Raw genomic sequence first — 19,037 nt, forward strand, 5'->3', positions numbered from 1 at the left:
TCTGTTCAGGAAGCTTTATTTGTCTTTGACTTTGTGCACTGAGAAGTTTCTTGTCCCCAGAATAACTAATTGTGATAGTTTTATGAACTGCATGAAGTCTTCAACCTGCTGGATTTTAATCAAATGTGAATTTACTCAAAACTCATTTTACTTTTAGAAAAACATTGCACAGTTTCTTAGGGAATGCTATTTTGTCAGGCGTTGCAAGCTAGGTGGTTTTGGCCAGTCGTTCACCATTAAGGAGGTGATGAAGGAAGGGAAGTGATTATCTTATCTGATAGGGTAACGATATTTTTTTTAAAGGAATGGGTGAGAGAGCCTTTGTAAGAGCGAGTGAGTGGCTCTTCCTTGGAAAGTTGAAGAAGGGTTCAAGAAATGTGTAGATGGGGCTCTTGGGGATGTGGTTTAGCAGATGTGGTGATGGGTTTACAGTTGGGCTTGATGATCTTAAAGGTCTGTTCCAACCATAATGATTCTGTAATTTTAAGAGTGAATCCCATAAATAGGGAAGGAGTCTGTGCAAAATCAGAAGATGTGCTTATATTTACTATTCATACATTTTGTATCCTCAGGTATATATTCTGGTTCGAGATGTCTGCCCCGAGGTTTGTTTCTAACAGGACCTCCCAACAGGCCTTGTCTAACTCCGATTACACTTGGGAGTATGAGTACTATGAGTATGGACCAGTGTCTTTTGAAGGCCTCAAGGCTCATAAATGTAAGTTTAGTAGAGACAATATTTTAGCTGAGCTTTCTCATTTTAAAGTTTAGTCTATTCATTTGTAACTGTGAATGTTCCATAGAAATCTCTGCTAATTTTGTGAATTCATAGCTATTATAATTTTTATTCTTTTTTTTTAAGAGTATTGTAATTTGTTTTTTATTCTGTTTTTTTATTAACTGTTTTTTTCCTATGCATAGGAACACTTTTTTGTTTTCTTTTTGGGAGGGGGGAATAGGGCAGGACTTGGTAGAGATTTATACATATTAAAGAATCTTGGACTGTTACGAGCTGTTTCTAGCAGCAAATGCCACCCCTGCTGCCTCTGGTGACTACTTTGTACAATCCATGCTGCTCTGTCAAGAAGTTCTTGTAAAAGTTAAGAGCTATGATGAGATGGTGAGCAGGGTTACTGCCCTTTTTTCTTTTTTGTGATTTTTTTTTTCTCTTGATAGAAAATGTATCAAAAGTTTTAGAAAACTTTAAAACGCAACCAGGAATTTCTTTTTCAGGAGAAACTTTTGTAAATAGGTCATGCTTCAGAGGAGAAGCCTGCTCAATTCAGTGTCCTATTGATACTGGATCTGTTAAACTACTGTACAAGTAAAAAATGCAGGAGAAGGACCAGAGATGAAAAATAAGATTCACACTGGGGAAGAGGAGCCAACCTAGTGCCTTCAGTAGCCTGGAAAGGCCGAGTTCCTTTGGCCCTGTACAAGAGTCAGGAGGTAGTTGCAGGGAGGTTATGGAGGTTGAAAGAAAGTTGTAGTCCTTAACATTTTTAAAAGGCAAGACTAGAACAGGAATTACTTTTTGTGCAATGAGCTATACTTTACCACTCCAAATTCTGATTACTGCCTGTATTTTTAGAAATGGTAGGCACTTGAAAAAAAGTGGCACAGCTGTTATGTTCCTAATCTATATTCCATTCTTGCACTTAATCAGAGACCAAACGGGATTACAAAGGTTACTGATTACAAAGTTGAGCTGTGCTGCTACGTACACTACTTTTTAGCTCCATGTGTCAAAGGGTGATGGGAGAAGACAAGGCCTAAATCACAGTTAACTGGATTGGAGAAAGTCTTGTGGCAAAGCAGCTCTTGGATTGCCTGTGGAGTGCCTGTTACACTGGGCACAGCAGCTCAGCATCACTGACTGCTTGTGCCCATCCTGGAGCAGAAAGGGTCTCTGGTGTTGCACTGTCTGTGCTCTCAGGATAGAGAGTAATATAGTAAAGGTGTGAGGCAAGATGAATTTTGCAAGAAAAAGCTGGACGCCACGTTGGGATGAATGCTGATTTAATTAACTGTAACTATGTAGAGAATCCTAGTAGTTAAACACATACAAAAGAATTCAGAAGCTGAAAAACGGTTATGCAAATTGATCTCTGAGTAAAAATTTTGAGAAAACAATATGCAAAAATACACATTAAGGAAAAAAGGGGAGGACAAGGTGCCAGTGCCACAATGTTTCCTCTAATATACAACTTAAATAAATAGAAAAGTTTGGATAATTTGCACCTAAAGGGGTGAGACCTGAATGAAACTCTGAGGAGACCTCTGGCTGCTGTTTTAGTCCTAAAGAAACGCTGAGGATGCTAGCGAGGCAGCAGGCAGCTGGAAGTGCGTCAGCAGCTGCAATAAAGGCAAAGCAGACACAGCTTTAGGCCAAGTGAATGTAAGAGCCCTTTCTGAAGGGGAAATAAAACAGTCCAAATCGCAGCTCTGTGGTGGGTTTGTTATTCATGAGTTCTGCAAGAATATTTAATGCCAGCAGATGCTATTTTATGAGAATCAGGAGTTTATCAGACAGTCTTGATTCTTCCTCACTGGTGAGTTAACGAGTTTTGCTGAAAGATGTAACCTGATCGATACAATGTATGTGCATATTTTACATGCTTTAAAACACCTCACTTGATGAGTAGCACAGCTGTAAATCTTGAAGCATGGTAGGCTAATTGAGAGATAAAGTGGTAAATTGTTTAATGATTTTGCTTTTGTTTTGAGTATATTGCTTCCAAGGTAAAAAATAGCAGGTAATGCAAACTGTGTAATGATAAAAAAAGATCTCATGTGTATTAATAAAGCTAAATGCAGGATGCATCTTGAAACAGTGAGTACAGACTATGCTTATAGACTAAAACATTGTGTTTTTGGAAGACAGTGACTCTGAAAAGAATTTAGAGTTCATAAGGCACAGAATTAATACGCACAGCTAATTGCCCCTGTACGTTAACTTTGGTTAAATGGGAGAGTAATGAGTGTTGTTGTCAGGTGATTTTTTTTTTGTTGTTTTTTCTCCTGTACCCATCATAGAGAGCTGTACTCAAATGCCTTCCCCCCTTTTCTTATAAAACGATGTTGAGAGGTGGGATAGAGAGAGAGAGAAAAAAAAACCTTGCAGTGAGGGACCTGAAACTTAACCTCTTTAGCTCACCGGAAAAGGGATTAAGGAGCGACTTGATTGTGATAAAGTGTTTTCACAGGGAGAAAATGTCAAGGTGCAGCAGGCACTTCGACTTCACAGAGAAAAAGCAAATGGTTTGATTTCCAGTTTTCAGCTGTGCCTTTAACATGGAAGATACTTCACAGTGGGAGTGTGATTAACCATTGGTGCTGAGGACCAGGCAGGAAAGCTGATTCCTTGTTTTAGTCCTACACAAAACTGAGTATCCAACATACTGGCTAAAGTCTTGCCACTGAGGGTCAGAGAGATGATCAAGTAGCTTTAAAGCTCATAGGGGTCTTTGAGGATCAGGAGTGGCTGTGTAATGAGAGGTTGGGAGTGTGAGGTAGACTGGATACCTGTCCTGACCCAGACTTCCTTCTTGCTTGTCTCATATATAACTTTTTGAAATTCTACAGTGCAATTTTTGAGTATTTGCATTAACAAAAAATAAATGACTAAATCAGCTATATAGCAACAAGGGGATATTCTACCATCTCAGTTGTGCCCAAGCAATATTTGGAGATAGGTCAGTTGAAACAAAGGTAGCTGCTCTCATTTTATTAATGAAGAGAATCCTCCCCTCCTTCAGCTAGTTTCTGGTTTATCCATGCATCTGTAAAATTAGGAATTCCTTCAATAGCAGCAGCTGCTTAAAACCAGTTGAGGATAAATCTGATTATTCTTACTCTTTGCCATCTCTGTGTTTTTCATGAATAAGAAACAGTCTTTAGGAATTTGTAGTTATGCTTCACGTGGAAGAGAAATTCCTGCAAGTATGTGTGAAATATTGATCAGTTTGTTCACTCTTTTTTTTTTCCCAGATTCCATTGTGATTGGATTTTGGGTTGGTCTTGCAGTTTTTGTCATCTTCATGTTCTTTGTCCTGACCCTGCTGACAAAAACAGGAGCACCGCATCAAGAGTGAGTCTGAAAACTCTGCCTTAACAAATCCAGCCTGTAGAGTGGAGTGTGTATTCTTCATCAGCCCCCAAGCAAGTGGTGACAGTGTTGATACTGTGCACAGCGTAATATTTTCTTGTTCTCCACTGTTCTTATGAATGAGTGGCAAGTGTCTTTATTTCAAATAATCTGTGTTCCAAGATCTTCCAGGAGAGCAGTTTTGTCAAGGGTGTCTTAATGTGTTCCCCATTCCACAAACTGTCAGCAGTGCTGCAGAAAAAGCAAGGGCTGGCTAGTCTGTGCATGTCTTCATGCTAGAGGAAGGTGGTAGCTAGATCACCAAGCACAAATGGCTTTAGATTGCTCTTTCTTCAAATAAATGGGGTAATTCTGGGTTCATCTTTTGGTGGAATAGAACAGAGAAACATGGATGTTGGCAAAGTAGATACACAAATTCAGAAATTTAGGTAAGGAGGCTGCAGTCTCAAAAGTTTTGGCAGTTCTGGCATGTTTGTGTGTTCAAGACCAAAATGTAGATAGTGACAGTAGTGAGAAAGTCTTCCCTTAACCCTGTAGTTTCCCTAGTGCCTCTGAGATTCTGCTGAGAAATTCCTGTTAGTGCTGAAGTCCATAACAGCTCCACACTTGATTAATGCCAGAGCCTACTGAGAATCATAGAACAAACCTTTTTCTACTGCTGTCTGGCTGATAAGCATGTGCAGGCCATGCCTTGCCTCACCCTTGTATCTGGAAGTCTGGGCATTATGCTATTGGCGTCAGGGCCCAGCATGGCCCAGGGGCAGCATGCAGGCTGTCACGGACTCCTCTGAGACAGTTTGAACCCACTTCTCCCCTCAGGCTCACATTTCACAAACCAGAAGTGTAAAGATCCTCTCTGGGAGATGAGATTGCTCACAGGCAGACAGCAGTGATGAGAAGCTGATGTGGAAGGGCAGTTTGTGCTTGTCGCTTCCTAAAGCAGCTTGCCTACCTCTGCACATAAACTGTCTGAAATAGCATGTAATAGCACATCCCTGGAAGCATAGCCTTATTAAGGTGAGATCTACATATGTCACGAGTCCTTTCCTTGCTTCTAAAATTTTGCTTCTGTGGAAAGAGAGGCAAATGAGTCTGGCTTCCCAGAATTGATTTGCTGAATCATTTTATGGATGGTATTTTTGCATGCCTTACATATTATCATATAGTAACTAGACCCTGCTCCCAAGTATATTTAGAGCCTAGAGTGCTGCCTGTCATGGAAATCTTGCTGGTGGTCTGTGTATCTGTGAGTGTATCCCATGTGAATAACGAATGAGGGGGAAGAGATGATGAAGTGAAATATGTGACTGCATACTATGTGTAAAGGGTTTGTGAAGCCTTTGCCTTTGGCTATGCAAGTCCACCAAATGAGGCTCATCTGACCTCCTGTGACTTTGATGTTGACTTTGCTTTAAACAGGGCATTGGACTAGAGACCTTCAGAAATTCCTTTCAAACTAAATCCAATATGATTTTTGTTCAGACTTGTTGTTGATATTTATTTTAAATTTCCTTTACAGCTTTGGGAACTGTGTGCTTGAATGTGTGCAGAGTTGGCACATTCAATGCATTTGAGCACTGTTTTTTGATAACCCACTGGTCACAGTACTGGAAACAGTATATTCCTGGATGTTCTGTAAAGGCAGTGAAAACCAGTGTCGTCTCAATTTTGATAAATACTTAAGCAACTCGAGAAGAGCAATACTTACCTGTAAGGCTGTGGATTTAGTTTGCCTGTATCTTTTCTGTCTCTGTCCCTGACTGGATTCTTCATGACTCATGCTTTCATTAGTGCTGCAACCCCATTAGAAACAGATGTTCATGTTCCCTAAGGCTTGGGAGAAAGCCAGCCTGACTGGCAGACACATTTTTGATTTCAGTGAGCCAATTAGGCTGCTCTTGAAGGTCCCATTAATGTGAGAGGTAAATGTAACTGGATTCAGTTGGATGGATCCAAAGTACTCAGATTTTTCTGGTATTACCCTTTTCTCAGTATAAAGGGGTCTGATGGCATGTCTCTTTCTAAAATCGTACGAGATGTACAATGCTGAGCTCTGTACACCCTCACTGTAGAAGGAAGGAGTCAGGTTGTGGATGGGCAGAGGTAGAATTTCCATCAGTTACGGAAATAATACCCATTGCACTTTCTCCTTTCTGCTTTTGCATATTAGTGTGTGTAGAACATTATCTTAGCAATCAAAAATATTGTTTCCTTTTTGCTGTATTTAATCTTGAAAATGATTTTGGTCCTTCACTCAGAAGACAGGATGCCAGTTTTGTCTGTGCCTTTAAAAATGGCCTGAAGAAAACCGTATTTGCAACCTGTGAGTCTATTCATGTCATCTATCTGTACACAATATTGGCCAATGTAATTATAAAGCTTCTTAAAGCTATTGAGACAGGTTAAATAAGTAGGTGTAGTCATGGCAAAATGACCATTTTTAAAATTTTATTTCCTTTAATTAAATCGTTAAGTACACTGGAGTGATATCCACTTAGGAAAACTGGCGATTCATTCAAACAAGAGCTTTTGCTACAGAGATGTGTTTGTTTACTGTTACTTACTCACAAGATTTCTCAGCTTCAAGAGTAGAATTTCTGGATTAATACTAAGATCTTCTCTAGATGTCCAGATTCCCTTTATGATGTCAAACCCTGCAGGATTTGGAGGGTTGTCTGCTCATTCCCTTTTAGGTTGGCCTCTGTGCTCAAGATCACCCAAGGGAGCACTGATAGGAGGAGTATTTGATCTCTAGAAGAAACAAAATGGTCTGTACCCCCACAATGCACTCAAGTCCTGTGGGCAGAGTCCAGAGCCTGATACGGACTGCAGGGGAATTGAACCCAAGACTATAGTCTGGAAAACTCTGGCAGAAGGAAGGCCTCTTGTTGGGACTGCTTTTCTTGTTTTATGGGTGTTATGAAAAGATACAAATTGAGGTCATTCTTTCTAGACTTTTAATGATTGCTTTTTTTTTTTTTTCCTATGCTCGTTCACCAGCTCCCCTGTCTGTGCCACAACATTGTATAGACAGATTTGCAAAACCATATATGTAGCTTGCACTGAGTGAGGCTTTCTGTTGCATTAGAAATACATAAATATGTAAGATTACTGCAGTATTAGTCCATCTTTTTGTTGTCTTGTGCTGTATATACAGTAGACTATTAGCTACCTGTCTGTGTTTCATGAATTTAAATGCTGTGTTTCTACATGCTGCAATTTGAAATGCACAAGCTGAATGTTGGCTGCGTTCCACCCTTTTTAACTGCAGGACTCTTAACATTATTAGCATTTGACAAAGTTAGAGGACTGTTAGGTTTTGAAGATGGTATGTCAGTAACAGAGCTGATTTTGTGACGATATAATCCTTCTATAATGTAATGAAAGTCAGTTAGCATTTGAAAAGCAGACATCATTATAATTAGAGATGGGCTGAATGACTGGAATGGTTTGTATTCTGTGAACACAGCTGTTAGGGATTGATTCCTTGCAGGCCCAGGAGTTGCTACCATTTCAGATGCATTTAAAAGGCAGTGGAGGCATTCTGAGATAAGTAGTGAAAAATCTGACACACTTTCAGAATAGAATGGTTTTGTTAAGAGTAAGTAGCTCATACAATTTAAATTGCAACATGTAGTAAATGACTCTTGAGCCAGATACTAGACTTCTGAAGGCACGTATAATAGCTGCATTCAACTCACTGCAGTCTGTGTAGGAGTTACGTTACTCCGTCACCGCAAAGTTATGCCATCACCACAAAGCCAGCCTGGCAAAGATGCATTAGCGTCCATACAACTTGGAGCTGGTTCTCCTCTCACCCTTTTCGCCATGGCAAATTATCACAACAAGTTCAGTCACAAAGTCTAAAATAGCATAGGCTTTTCAAGCCTATTGTAGATAAAGTGTTGATTTTCTTCCTGATTATGATGCTTGATAAAACTTTATTTGCTGTGAATGCCAATAATTCTATTTTGATTCCTACTTTTTCTTTTTCTCCCTCCCTAGCAATGCAGAACCTTCTGAAAAAAGATTCCGCATGAATAGCTTTGTGGCAGATTTTGGAAGACCTCTAGAATCGGAGAGAGTATTTTCTCGTCAAATAGCTGAAGAATCTCGGTCGCTTTTCCATTTCTGCATTAATGAAGTGGAACATTTGGACAAAGGAAAGCCAAGTCACAGAGGGATGAGCCTGGAGAGTAATATTCACTTCCAGGAAGTGCCTAGGAGCAGTGGAAGACTTGAGGAGGACCTAAATTGTCTTACAAAATTTAACATTCCTAATTTCGTGAATACTGAGCAGAACTCTTCACTAGGTGAGGATGATCTTCTCATCTCAGAGCCACCTATCATTTTAGAAAGCAAATCTGTCATGCAATCTTCCCATCGGATCCTTGACTGAGGTAAAAATTGAAGGTAAAAATTCCCATTAATTAGGGTTTGAAAGCCCTTCTCCGCCTTTTGGCTCTTCTAAGAGAAGCTATTCAGACCTGTGTCCATGTATCATGCTTCTTATTGTGAATGCTGGCTGTGCTGACAGAACTGTTTAGACCAGAAATAAAATACTGAATGCTTTACTCTGGCATCTGCAGTCCCAGTCCCTTTCTCAGCATTGTTTTTGCTTCCTGTTTTTTATTTTTAAATGACTGCTCATATCCAGCTTTATAGTCCCATAATGTTTTGTGGCAACTGTAAAAGCTGGAGCCTGGCTTTGGGAGGGATGTGAAAACTCTCCTTGGCCCAGAAAAGTGTAAACTCAAATCAAGCCTGAAGCAAGGAATAAACAGGCAGCCCTTGGGGCCCTTCTGCACTTTCTGCTGCCCCCACCAAGGATGACTGAACCCATGAGCAGCATGGTGTTACCTGCCTGGCATTAGTCTCTGCTTCTGATTCCTAACTCTGTTTAGAGTTTACAAAGCACCCGAAGGGACTGCTTTGCATATTAAATTGTTCAGCTAGTGTTTGCAAAATGCTCCCACCATCTGCTGCTGAATAAAAGGAAAATTGGGGCCTGCAGATACAGTGTTTCAGCTTGATGTTCTGACAGTTGCACAGCAATGACCTGGAATTCATGTTCTGCACAAACACCAACTTGATTTTATTGTCTCTGTGAGCATCTGATTTGCTAAGTACAGGATTCCATAGCAAAGTCATGGAAAATCAGATGGAAGTTCTTATTTTTTTGCCCATAGAATACTGCCTTCAAATTGTCAGGGTATGGTAGGCTGGCATTTTGCTCTGCTTCTAGGCTGGGCCTTTTTAGCTCTGAAAAGTACCATTTTTTGAGCAGTGGTGCAGAGAAGAGTGAGGAGGCCAGTGAGGTGGTTTGAGGGCCAGCTCCAAAAATGTATTTGAGCTGCGCTCACTCCATCATCTCTTTGTGCTCAGTTGGGATGGCACTGCAAGCACAGCTGTTCTAGGGAGAGCTTGTTAAGGAAATGAATAAGTGGAGATTTTTTTTTTTTTTTTGTTGTTTTGTTTTGTGTATATTTTTAAGATGAAAGTTCTGAAGTATAGCCAGTACTGGAAAGTACTGTTCAGCTTTCTGCTCAGCCATGGAGCTGATGCACAAGTGGCTTTAGACAGCAAGCATATGGGATGCAGAAGAAACAGGTTCAAAGCCTTTGCTGGGTTGCAGGGTGTGCTACAGGAAGCTCCTAGCTCAAATCAAACTAGTGGATTCAGGATACTCTGCCTAATCTGGTTTTCTTGAAAGTAATCTGCTTTGTGGACATAACATGGCCTGTGGTAGAAAGAAAATAGTGGCCTGTGCTTTAGACCTTTGATGAATTTTTCCTTCTCTTTCATTCAGCAGCTGAATTGGGGGAGTAGCATACAGGAGGAAAGAAAGAATGCCTCCTCACTGGTTTTAATCTCCTGTGCCTACATGATAAATCACTTGCACCTACCTTTTCTGTTTTCAAGCATAATTTCTTGCAGCACTTCCCTGTATTTACAGTAATGAGATTACTGTTAAAGGAAAGCAGAGGCTATTTAAAAAAGAGGAAATCATTGCTTAAAGTGCTCTTCTCAGGGGAAGGCTGAAGGGACGCCTCATACACCACAATGTCTGGCTCTGTCATCCTTCCTAAAGTACAGAAAAGGTCCCTCTTTTACAGTAAATGGTTAACAGTGAGCAGAAAGGCTGTAGCTTTTCTCTCCCCTGATGAATCCCTGCCCCTTTCTTTAGCACTTTCTTATTCTGTGCTTTGGCTTTGGCAGATCTTGCTGTGCCACTTGCTCCCTTGAGCACTGTGCTGAGCTCCTGGTACTCGCAAAACTGTGGAGTCCAGAGGCCGCACGGCGCTGGGCTCATCTCCCTGCAGGCAAAGTCCCTGTCCTGTGCCTCCCTGGGGTGTTCTCCAGTGAAGTCAGAAAGTCTGCAGCCTCCCATTTGTGACATTCAGCACTTCATAGTGCTTTCAATCCCAAATATTTAGAATACAGTTTTGGAATAGACCTGGCCTTTCATTATGGCCTGTGTGTGTCGGGAACTCATGTTGCCAGAAAATTCTGAAACCCTAGTGCAGTTGGCCCTGTCTGTGCAGAAATATTCCCTGCTGCTTCCAGCAGGTCGTTTGTATTTGCTCAATTTCACAAATATACAAGTGTTCAAGTCTTCTGAGCAAGGCAGCTGCTCCTAGGGAGGGCGCTCAAACAAATATTAGCTACCTCATGATTAAGCTTCTGTTTGAATTGCAGATTGTGGATGATGCTTTTCTTCCCAACAAGCTCTGTTACCTCTGCTAAATGCAGCTCCTACAGGCAACTTCTGTGCATGTGATCTGTGTTCACATTTGATCTGCATTTGATCTTTTTTTTTTTTTTTCCCCCGGCCCTTTGCCAGGGTTAAGAACAGAAATACTGCTTAAGAAATCTTGTGCCAGAACAGCACCTCTTCTCTTAGAAAGATGTCTCTTGCTATCAGGCAATGAAGCGTCTCACTTTTAAACCATTCTTCCCTCTATTATAACCAAAAGCTTTGTTGTTAACCTCATCTTGGGGGCTTTGCTTTAGGTGCATAACTGCTGCTTTGGGGGATAACTGCTGCTTTGGGGGAGACAGGAAAAGCAGTAATGCAAATGAAGGCTGATCACACTTACTGGCTAGATAAAATCATCAAGGCATAACACAAACTTAAACACTTTCAAACTGTATTTTTAGTGTTCTTCTGAAGCATGGGCTGGGGCTGTGAAGGTACCTCCATGTTTAATACCTGCTTTTTTTCCCTGATGCATCTTAAGTTTCCTTTCTCACTTTGTCTTTACAAATTTGTTTAAGCTGCTTCCCCACAGGTCCCCACACCTGTAACAGCAATACAGCCTAATTCAGAGGTTGCTCTGTGTCTGCTTTAGAACAGTAGTTAAAGGCAAAACAGAAAACTTTCTGCAGTTTTCATGAGCAGTCTTTGCAAAGCTCCTTACCTATTAGCTTGCATAAAGAACAGAAGCTCAGCAGCTTTGTCTTACAGGAGTGGTGCTTTGTGTGACCTTGGAGAAGCTACTAAAGTAGTAAGAAGCCACCAAGAGGCAAAGTAATGAAAAGTGTTTTGACTGAGGTAATCATGTAAACATAATACTCAGAATTTATGCTGTTTATACCTCATCCTTGAGAATGAAATTATTGATAAGAGGTTGGGCTGTTTGCCCCTTCTTGAGGGGCCTTTCTCAAAATTCACTAATTTTAAATATATCACCAGTGATAGATATAATGCATTTAATACATAGCACAGCTGTTGCTGTTATGTATGTAACTTCAGGGGAAGCACGCCTGCTTCAGACTGCCCCATGTTCCTGTGTTCTGCATCTAGGACACCTATGTGTAATGTGTTCCTTAACAGAAACAACCTGGGAGGTTCTGTTTTCCAGTTCCAGTTTTCAAATATTGAATTTATTATATATTACTTTATGTGAGCAAGTTTTTTCTGTGTACTTTAAAAAAGTCTGTAGCAAGAACCAAGAAAGAGAATATTTAAACCATAAATTCTCTTAAAAGGTGGGGATGTGGTCAATGAGATTAAAATTCAAAGCACTGGGTATTTGTCATGCTAGTTAAGTATTCATGTATTGGAGCTGTAGAACTTGACGTGCTTTAATGCATTTTGCTACAGCATGGTTAAAAAGGGAACACAAAAGCCATATGCCTGGGCCCCGGCAAAGGAAGAGTTTAATAAATGAGCTCTTCCTCCTTCCTCATGCAGCCCTGAGCCTGAAAGAGGCACTCACGAGAGGTTGAAGCTTTACTCTTGCTAGCCTGTTACCTGTACACAAGACTAATGGTTGCACTTCAATGTTACCCCAGGAACTTTCTGAAATCTGTCCAAGAGTCAGTCTGACCCCTCTACCATCCCTTCTTCCCTACAAAATCTGAGCAGCACTGGTGCTCCAGGTACACAAAGCAGAATTCCTTCTTTTCCAAGCCAGTTAAATGGTAGATTTAATGGCAAGCTTCAGAATGTAAATACACTATCAAATAAAGCTTTCCTCCGTGCTAACCTGTTAACTTTGTTACATGAATAATCTGGAAAAGCATTTCAGCAATGTGGGAAGAAAGAGCACTGCAGGAAGCAGCTGGTGGTGCTGTGCACCACCCCTGTTCTCCTCTCTGGAGGCAAGGACCACCTCTCAAATCTAGGGCAACAATTTCCTGCACTTGAGAGTTGCTGGATGTCCTAAAAGTATCAAGTAGGATGGATCAAGCTCCTTGCATTCTTAATGCTGATGATGCGGTTTGTTTTAAACAAATGACTTCCAGCTCCCCAGCAAGGCTGTGTTCCAAAGGAATCAATGTTTTAAGGTTCTTCTCTATCCATTCACAATAATGCCTTCTGGAAATATATAATGAAATAGTATGGCAGGGCAAAAGGAAAGAAAAAAAACCTGTGGCTTTATAATGAAATTCAGCTGTATACAAGTGTGTCCAAGTGTACATTTTAAGAGGGATCTTCAGAAGAACCACCCTGAAATCCTTAGTTGAACAGAGTAAAAACAGGTGAGCTGTTGTGTCACCTTCTGCTCTGCTCCAGGGCACTTTGCCCTTTTTGTACCTTTAAGACTACTTTAGAGGACTGATAATACCCTTCTTTAGCTGTTAGCCTTTAACATTGTCCTGTTACTTCAGCTGCTCCAAACAACAACTACTCCAGCATTGGGTAAAGTAGCTTTGGGAAAAAAAAAATGCTTCAGTAAATGTACAACTACAAATGTGAGAAATAGTATAGAGCAAATAAACGAAATATGCAGGCATGAAGACACACTAAGGATTTGTGCACGCTCAAGAGTTCAGAAATGACAGTTTCCAGCACATGAAAATGCTCCCACTAGGGCTAGATGCTGCCTTGGCCTTCCTGAGGACGCACCAAGTCAGAGTGGCTCGAAACACCCACTTCTGGTTCCATCCTTTATTAAAATGATGCGCATACTGCAAACTGTACAGGAAATAAATAAGTTGAAATGATGCAATTTTACTTTGCCATTTGCAAAACAGTCCCAAATCTTCATAATGAAAATGGAGCACACTCCCTCCTAGCTGATGCTTCATATACAAAGCATTTACATACTTTATAAATATAGACTTCATTATTTGTGAACAAAATCATCCCTATTAAGAATAGGGGAAATAAAATAACAAGTAACCAAGCTTCTACTGAACCCAAATTTCCCATTCTTATTATATATCCTATTCATAGTTGCACGTGTTCTCTCCCCCTTCCTCCCCGGCCAGTCCCTGCAGGTGGCCACTACCTGCCTAGAGGGTTGAATGTGGTGGGTTTTGTTCTTGGTGCATGCGCAGCCACATGTGTACAGACCAGCAAGCTACAGTGCATTTTCATCACAGAAGGAAGAGCTCATGCCCTGTGAAATTAAGAATACTGGTAACAGTATTTCTATTAAAAATATTAGCTAAACCAGCTCATATTATTTAAATCTTTCATAAGGGAACTGATACAACATGAAGCTATAAAAAAAAGATTAGTCAGGCATGTTCTGCCGTATTTGAAAAGCATAACATGGAATTTTTCAGTAGTAATTGAGTTGCTGGAGTAACTTCAATCATTGTAATAGTTTAAAAAAAATACTTTTGTGCAGAACTTCATTACCAGCAAAATAAAATACGTACAATCCGAGTGGGGCATTAACCAACGCGAATCTTCCTCTCGCCAAACACAGTTTCGATTTCAGATGAAATCAGCATGGAACTCCACTTCCAAGTGTTACATTGGAGACTTGCAATAATGTTTTCCAGAGCAGCTTCGTACACTGAAATTCTGCTTCTCTAAATGCAGTCACGTCCTCCAGCAGCCGTCTGTGAGGCCGGCCCCGCCAGAGCCGGGCGCTGGGATCACCACCCCCTGGCGCTGCAGCTCCCGGAGCACGTCCAGCATGGAGTCCAGCTGCGCGCGGAAGGCCTCCAGGTCGCGGTTCTTGCGCTGCGCCAGCCTGCGCCAGCGCTCGGCTTCCCGGCCCTGCCGGGCGTCCCCCGGGGGCTGCCGGGCCAGTCGCGCCGCCTGCGAAGCGCAAGCACCGCCGTCAGCTGCAGGGGGACACGGCGGCCGCCTCCTGCTGCCTCCAGCCCAACACAGCCCCCGCGCACGGACAAACCACGGCATCACACGGAATGCCCACAGCCCAGTGCTGGTGCTAAAGGGGGGACAATTTGATTGGCTCCAAATTGGGGGAAAGAAAAACCAACCCACAAATGTTTTGATAGTAGCTATAAATCCCATTAAATACTTGCAGTAATGACAGCGGAGTAGAATTCATTACTGACTAAAGAGCCTCAGGAGATTTGGACTTACTTATTCTCTCCGAAGCAGCACTGAGAAGTTTAAATCTGTGAGCAAGGCTGAGCGTGAAGAAGAGCCCTCTGCATGCAAAACAAGCCTCCGAATTTGCTCTTAAATGTGTTAATTAAAAGAATACTCTGCAGCAGAAACAAGCCCCATCTGAACTGAATGTTCATGTGCAAGAGGTCCTGTGCTATTACTGTGCTTTTAAAAACCACAAAAATGGTCAGAAAATTGTGGCACATATCCTGGAGCTATTACTTATTCTAAATTATTCTCTTCATTATCAGTAATTTGGAGGACTTGTTCAGTGCCCCACTGCATATTTGCTGCCATTAAGGTGCCAAACTGGAACACACAAAACCTCAAGCTTAACACGTAACATGGCTACTATAACTCCAGAAAGATGCAATTACTTACTTAGGAGTAATTCTGCTGCTTAGAATAATAGAACAGTCCCTTTTTTTAAAATAAAAAAAAATACTTTACAAAACATCTTGGGAAACACAGGTCAGGCCTGGATTTCAGGGGAGTTAGTTAGCTTGCAGGCCAGGCAGCAGCACTTTACAGAAACATTGAAGAAGTCACCGTTCTTACTCCGCACACTTTATGCCCTTTTTTTTTTTTTGGGGGGGGGGGTATGAAACAATTAAACGTTTGATATAAAAAGCTAATTTCTCTAGCAAAGTAAAACCTCCTACCAACAATAATAATTCTGTGAAGAAAAATGAACTTCCTTGACATACAAAGACTGCAGAAGAAGCTCCACAAACTGAAAATTGCTACAGTTTCAATCATCTTCTAATCCCGCTGCGCTTTTTTGACTTCATCAAATAAATCAGAAATTAAAGCACTGATGGAAGACACTGAAATATTTAAGTGATTAAAGTGCTGAGAAAGCCTCCATGGAACATAAAACTGTCTCTAGATGATACAAAATCAGAGAGAAATCTCCAGGATGTTTCATGATGAAAGCAGTAGCAGAAGATGCAAGAATTAATGCAAAATTGTTCTGCCCATTCAAGTGATACAACTGCCACATACGTGAGGCTATGTCAAAATCTAACTCTCAAACAACTATCAGAAAATCTCCTTATCCTGCTGCTTGAAGCAGGGCCTCCTTGGGAGCAGGCTGAGGGCAGCTACAAGCAGCAGCCACCTGAGCGCAAGTCTCATGCAGCTGGTCTTGGTAACTGCAGGTAACTACACCGATTCGCACCCGAGAGCACCGCAACAGGAGCTCATCAAAAGGTGGCTTCACCAGAAAACACCTCTGTCCCCTTGAGTGTGAGCTGAATAAACCTGGAAGTGCTGCAGAGACCTCAGCTGAGCCGGCACCTCCTCCTGGGGAGGCCGAGGCCACGCGCCCCCCTTTACCTTCTGAAGCTCTTGCTCTCTTTCTGCTCGCCTGCTCTCCATGTGCTTGATTTTCTGCTCTAGGCACAAGAAGTGCTTCATTTCAGGACTCTGCCTCTCCTTAGCCTCTCTCAACTCTTCCGAAAGCTTTGCCACCTAAAAAGTGAGATAAAACACATATTGCTAAACACATGTGATTAAACTCCTTTAGTCTAATAATCTGCAGGTCAAATCAGTTTACCCAGTAAATTGTAATTTCACAATCCTTCAGAAATTCTTATACAGTTCGCTAATTTATTCTTATTCTTTGCATGTTTCAAATAAGCTAAATAAAGAAATATCAAGTTAAGTCTTTTTTGCCCAGTATCTTAATGTGTATACGTAAATGACATGGAAAGCTCTGAAATTCTCAGTCCTTTGCCACAACCCTTGGTTCTCAAAGCCCGTAGCTGATCACTGCTAACCCTCTTCAGGTGTTTGGGCAGCCTTGGCTCCTTGCTGCTGAGTTTAAGCAGCTGAAAGCACAGAGTCCTCCTAAGAGGCTCTCGCTTTTACTCGGCAACGGCTCGCGGGCGACTTGCCCGTATCTCTGCTTTAACACTTCTTCTGAAGCACGGAGGCCTCGTTGTGTCGTTTCTGCCTCTGCTTCTGCAGCAGCTTGGAGCCCATGGGCAGTAGCTGCAGGTGCCCGGGCCCTAACGCTTCCAGTTTCGTAGGCTCAGTGACAAGGGCTCCCCGCTGCTCTGCGGGCAGCACCAGCGGGCAGGAGCGCAGCGCCGGGCGGGCGCCGCCACGGAACGCTTGTTCAGTACAAGATCCTCCTCCTCCCCTTACAAACCCTGACTTGTGTAGCAGGATTTTTCACAACAGAGTTGGAATTCTGTGTCAATAAATATTGAATGAGCTTACTGAGATTCAGATTAAATGACATTAGGTACTGAATGCACACTGATGCTTCTTTCATTTGTTCCAAAGGAGGGCACTAAGCAAGATTAAACATATTAAGTACTCATTTGTTTGCAGAAAATAAGAATTCATTTTAGCAATACTTGTGGTTAACCATTATACTATAAAAATAAAGTTAAATTAGCAATATTCATACATCAAGGAGTTGTATTGTCCTCCTGAGCAGCAAGCAATAAAAATAATATTGGCAGCACCTCAGGAATGAAGAAAAAAGAAAAAGCATAAAAAAATCGAAAAGCTTGAGATAAAGTCTCAGGAAATTTTGGCAATATTAACCCCAAAATGAAAACATGAGCAAGTGTAATTTTTAGATTATCAAAAGAACAAACAGAAAATAGATACCTGTTTCAAAACAACAGAAGTGAATTTCAGAACTCTGCGAATTCAACTTCTCTTCATGGAAGACCAACTTTCACAGGCCAAGAACATAACCAAGAATACACTCACCCAGATCAGGTTTGCGGTAATGAAGGATGAAGAAAAGGAAGACTTTGTTCTGATTCTAGATGTATAATTAACAATGAATTAAAGTACCCTTTTAATAAGGTCCTGGGGGCTGTTTCTTACCCACAACTCTCAAAGAGACTGTCAGTATTTGATTTAACCTTCTGATCAGTTTTCACACAGATGTCAGATGATTTCATGGAAATCAAAGGAAATCAAAGTATAATCTCCTATGACCTGTGTCGCTTTCCTGTTCACATTAGAAAAATATATTTCATTTTCATACTCAACTCATCTAGAAACCAACAAATATCCCGTTCTTTAGACTTGTTTTACTATATAATATTTGAAAATGTAAAAGGACAAAAACAAAGAGGGTTTCTATCAGTATAAGGTACCCCCAACCCAAATTCAGATATACCTCTTTTTGTAGGAGTTCCTCTCGCATTTGTGAAACTAGAAGGGCTTCCTGCTGTCTCTGTTGCTCACCGATTTGCTCTTGGAGATGTTTTATTAATACCTGCAAGATTAAAGATTCTTCATTAACACAAATACCTACGATGTCATCTGAAAACCTATTCAGGAAAATTACACCCTAAAATGTAAGTAATGCTGTAAGAGTGCTGGTATGAGCTATGTATATTGAGTGCACAGTCACTTGACGTGTCTGACAGCAGACACGCGCACAACGCCTGCAGACCGGCCTTCACCTGCGGGTCAAAAGCCGAAGAATCCGAATCCAGCAGCTCTCACTGCTTTCTACCACCACAGGGCGGCACAAGCTCGATGGTCAAACAGCACGCCCTCCTCCCACGGGAGTCAAAGCAACCCCGCAGCTAGCAGCTTTTAAGGACGGCTGCGTAACACGCGCGCTTCGCGGCGCGGCACCTCTTGCGTGGAGATCCTGCCGTGCAGCTCGGCCACCCGCGCCGCGCACGGCGCCGGCCGCCGCAGCAGCCGCTCCACCTCGCGCTCGTGCGCGGCCTTCAGCGACGCGACGTACTCCGCCGTCTCCTCCTGCAGCCTGCCAGCGGGAGAGGAAAACAACAGGCATAACGCGGGTACGGGCAGCTCTTCGAGACGGCGAGAAGCCCCTCGCCTGAGCGCGTGTTAACGGCGCGGAAAGCTTGGTGACCGCCGCCTGCAGGACGAGCCCGTCGTTAACAAACGGGGCGGCAGGAGGGCCGGCCTCGGCACGGGCCGTGCGCCGCACGGCGAGGCGGCCGCCACGCGGGCGCCTCCGCAGGCTTTCCCTGCGGAGACGGGGAAAAGAGGCGCTTCCCAAATCACAGCCCAGCAGTTAGACTTAAGGCATCTCTTTTAGGATAAAATGTGTTACAGATGACCATTTCCTCTGCTTTGAGTGAAAGGGGAGCTAGA

The 19,037-nt window shown here is 42.1% G+C and overlaps 2 protein-coding genes across 2 annotated transcripts in view; one reads left to right on the forward strand and one right to left on the reverse strand.

The window, feature by feature from the left end:
- The first annotated feature begins 576 nt into the window (after positions 1–576).
- Positions 577–8,532, forward strand: LOC104579872 (melanocortin-2 receptor accessory protein 2). The gene is made up of 3 exons (XM_010227327.2): positions 577–718; positions 3,991–4,090; positions 8,114–8,532. Exons 1-3 carry the CDS (start codon positions 592–594, stop codon positions 8,505–8,507), a joined length of 621 nt encoding a protein of 206 aa, XP_010225629.1. The 5' UTR covers positions 577–591; the 3' UTR covers positions 8,508–8,532.
- Positions 8,533–14,124: 5,592 nt separating this feature from the next.
- Positions 14,125–19,037, reverse strand: part of LOC148595729 (centrosomal protein of 162 kDa-like) — a 33,748-nt gene continuing 28,835 nt past the window's right edge. The window contains 4 exon segments of the mRNA XM_088519754.1: positions 14,125–14,612; positions 16,269–16,403; positions 18,079–18,177; positions 18,546–18,681. Of these exon segments, the coding sequence (XP_088375880.1) occupies positions 14,391–14,612; positions 16,269–16,403; positions 18,079–18,177; positions 18,546–18,681 (592 nt within the window). The 3' untranslated portion in view covers positions 14,125–14,390.

This window comes from Tinamus guttatus, unplaced genomic scaffold, assembly GCF_059628265.1.
Source record: "Tinamus guttatus ecotype Peru unplaced genomic scaffold, ASM5962826v1 Tinamus_guttatus_pri_ptg000070l, whole genome shotgun sequence".
Lineage (NCBI taxonomy): Eukaryota > Metazoa > Chordata > Aves > Tinamiformes > Tinamidae > Tinamus > Tinamus guttatus.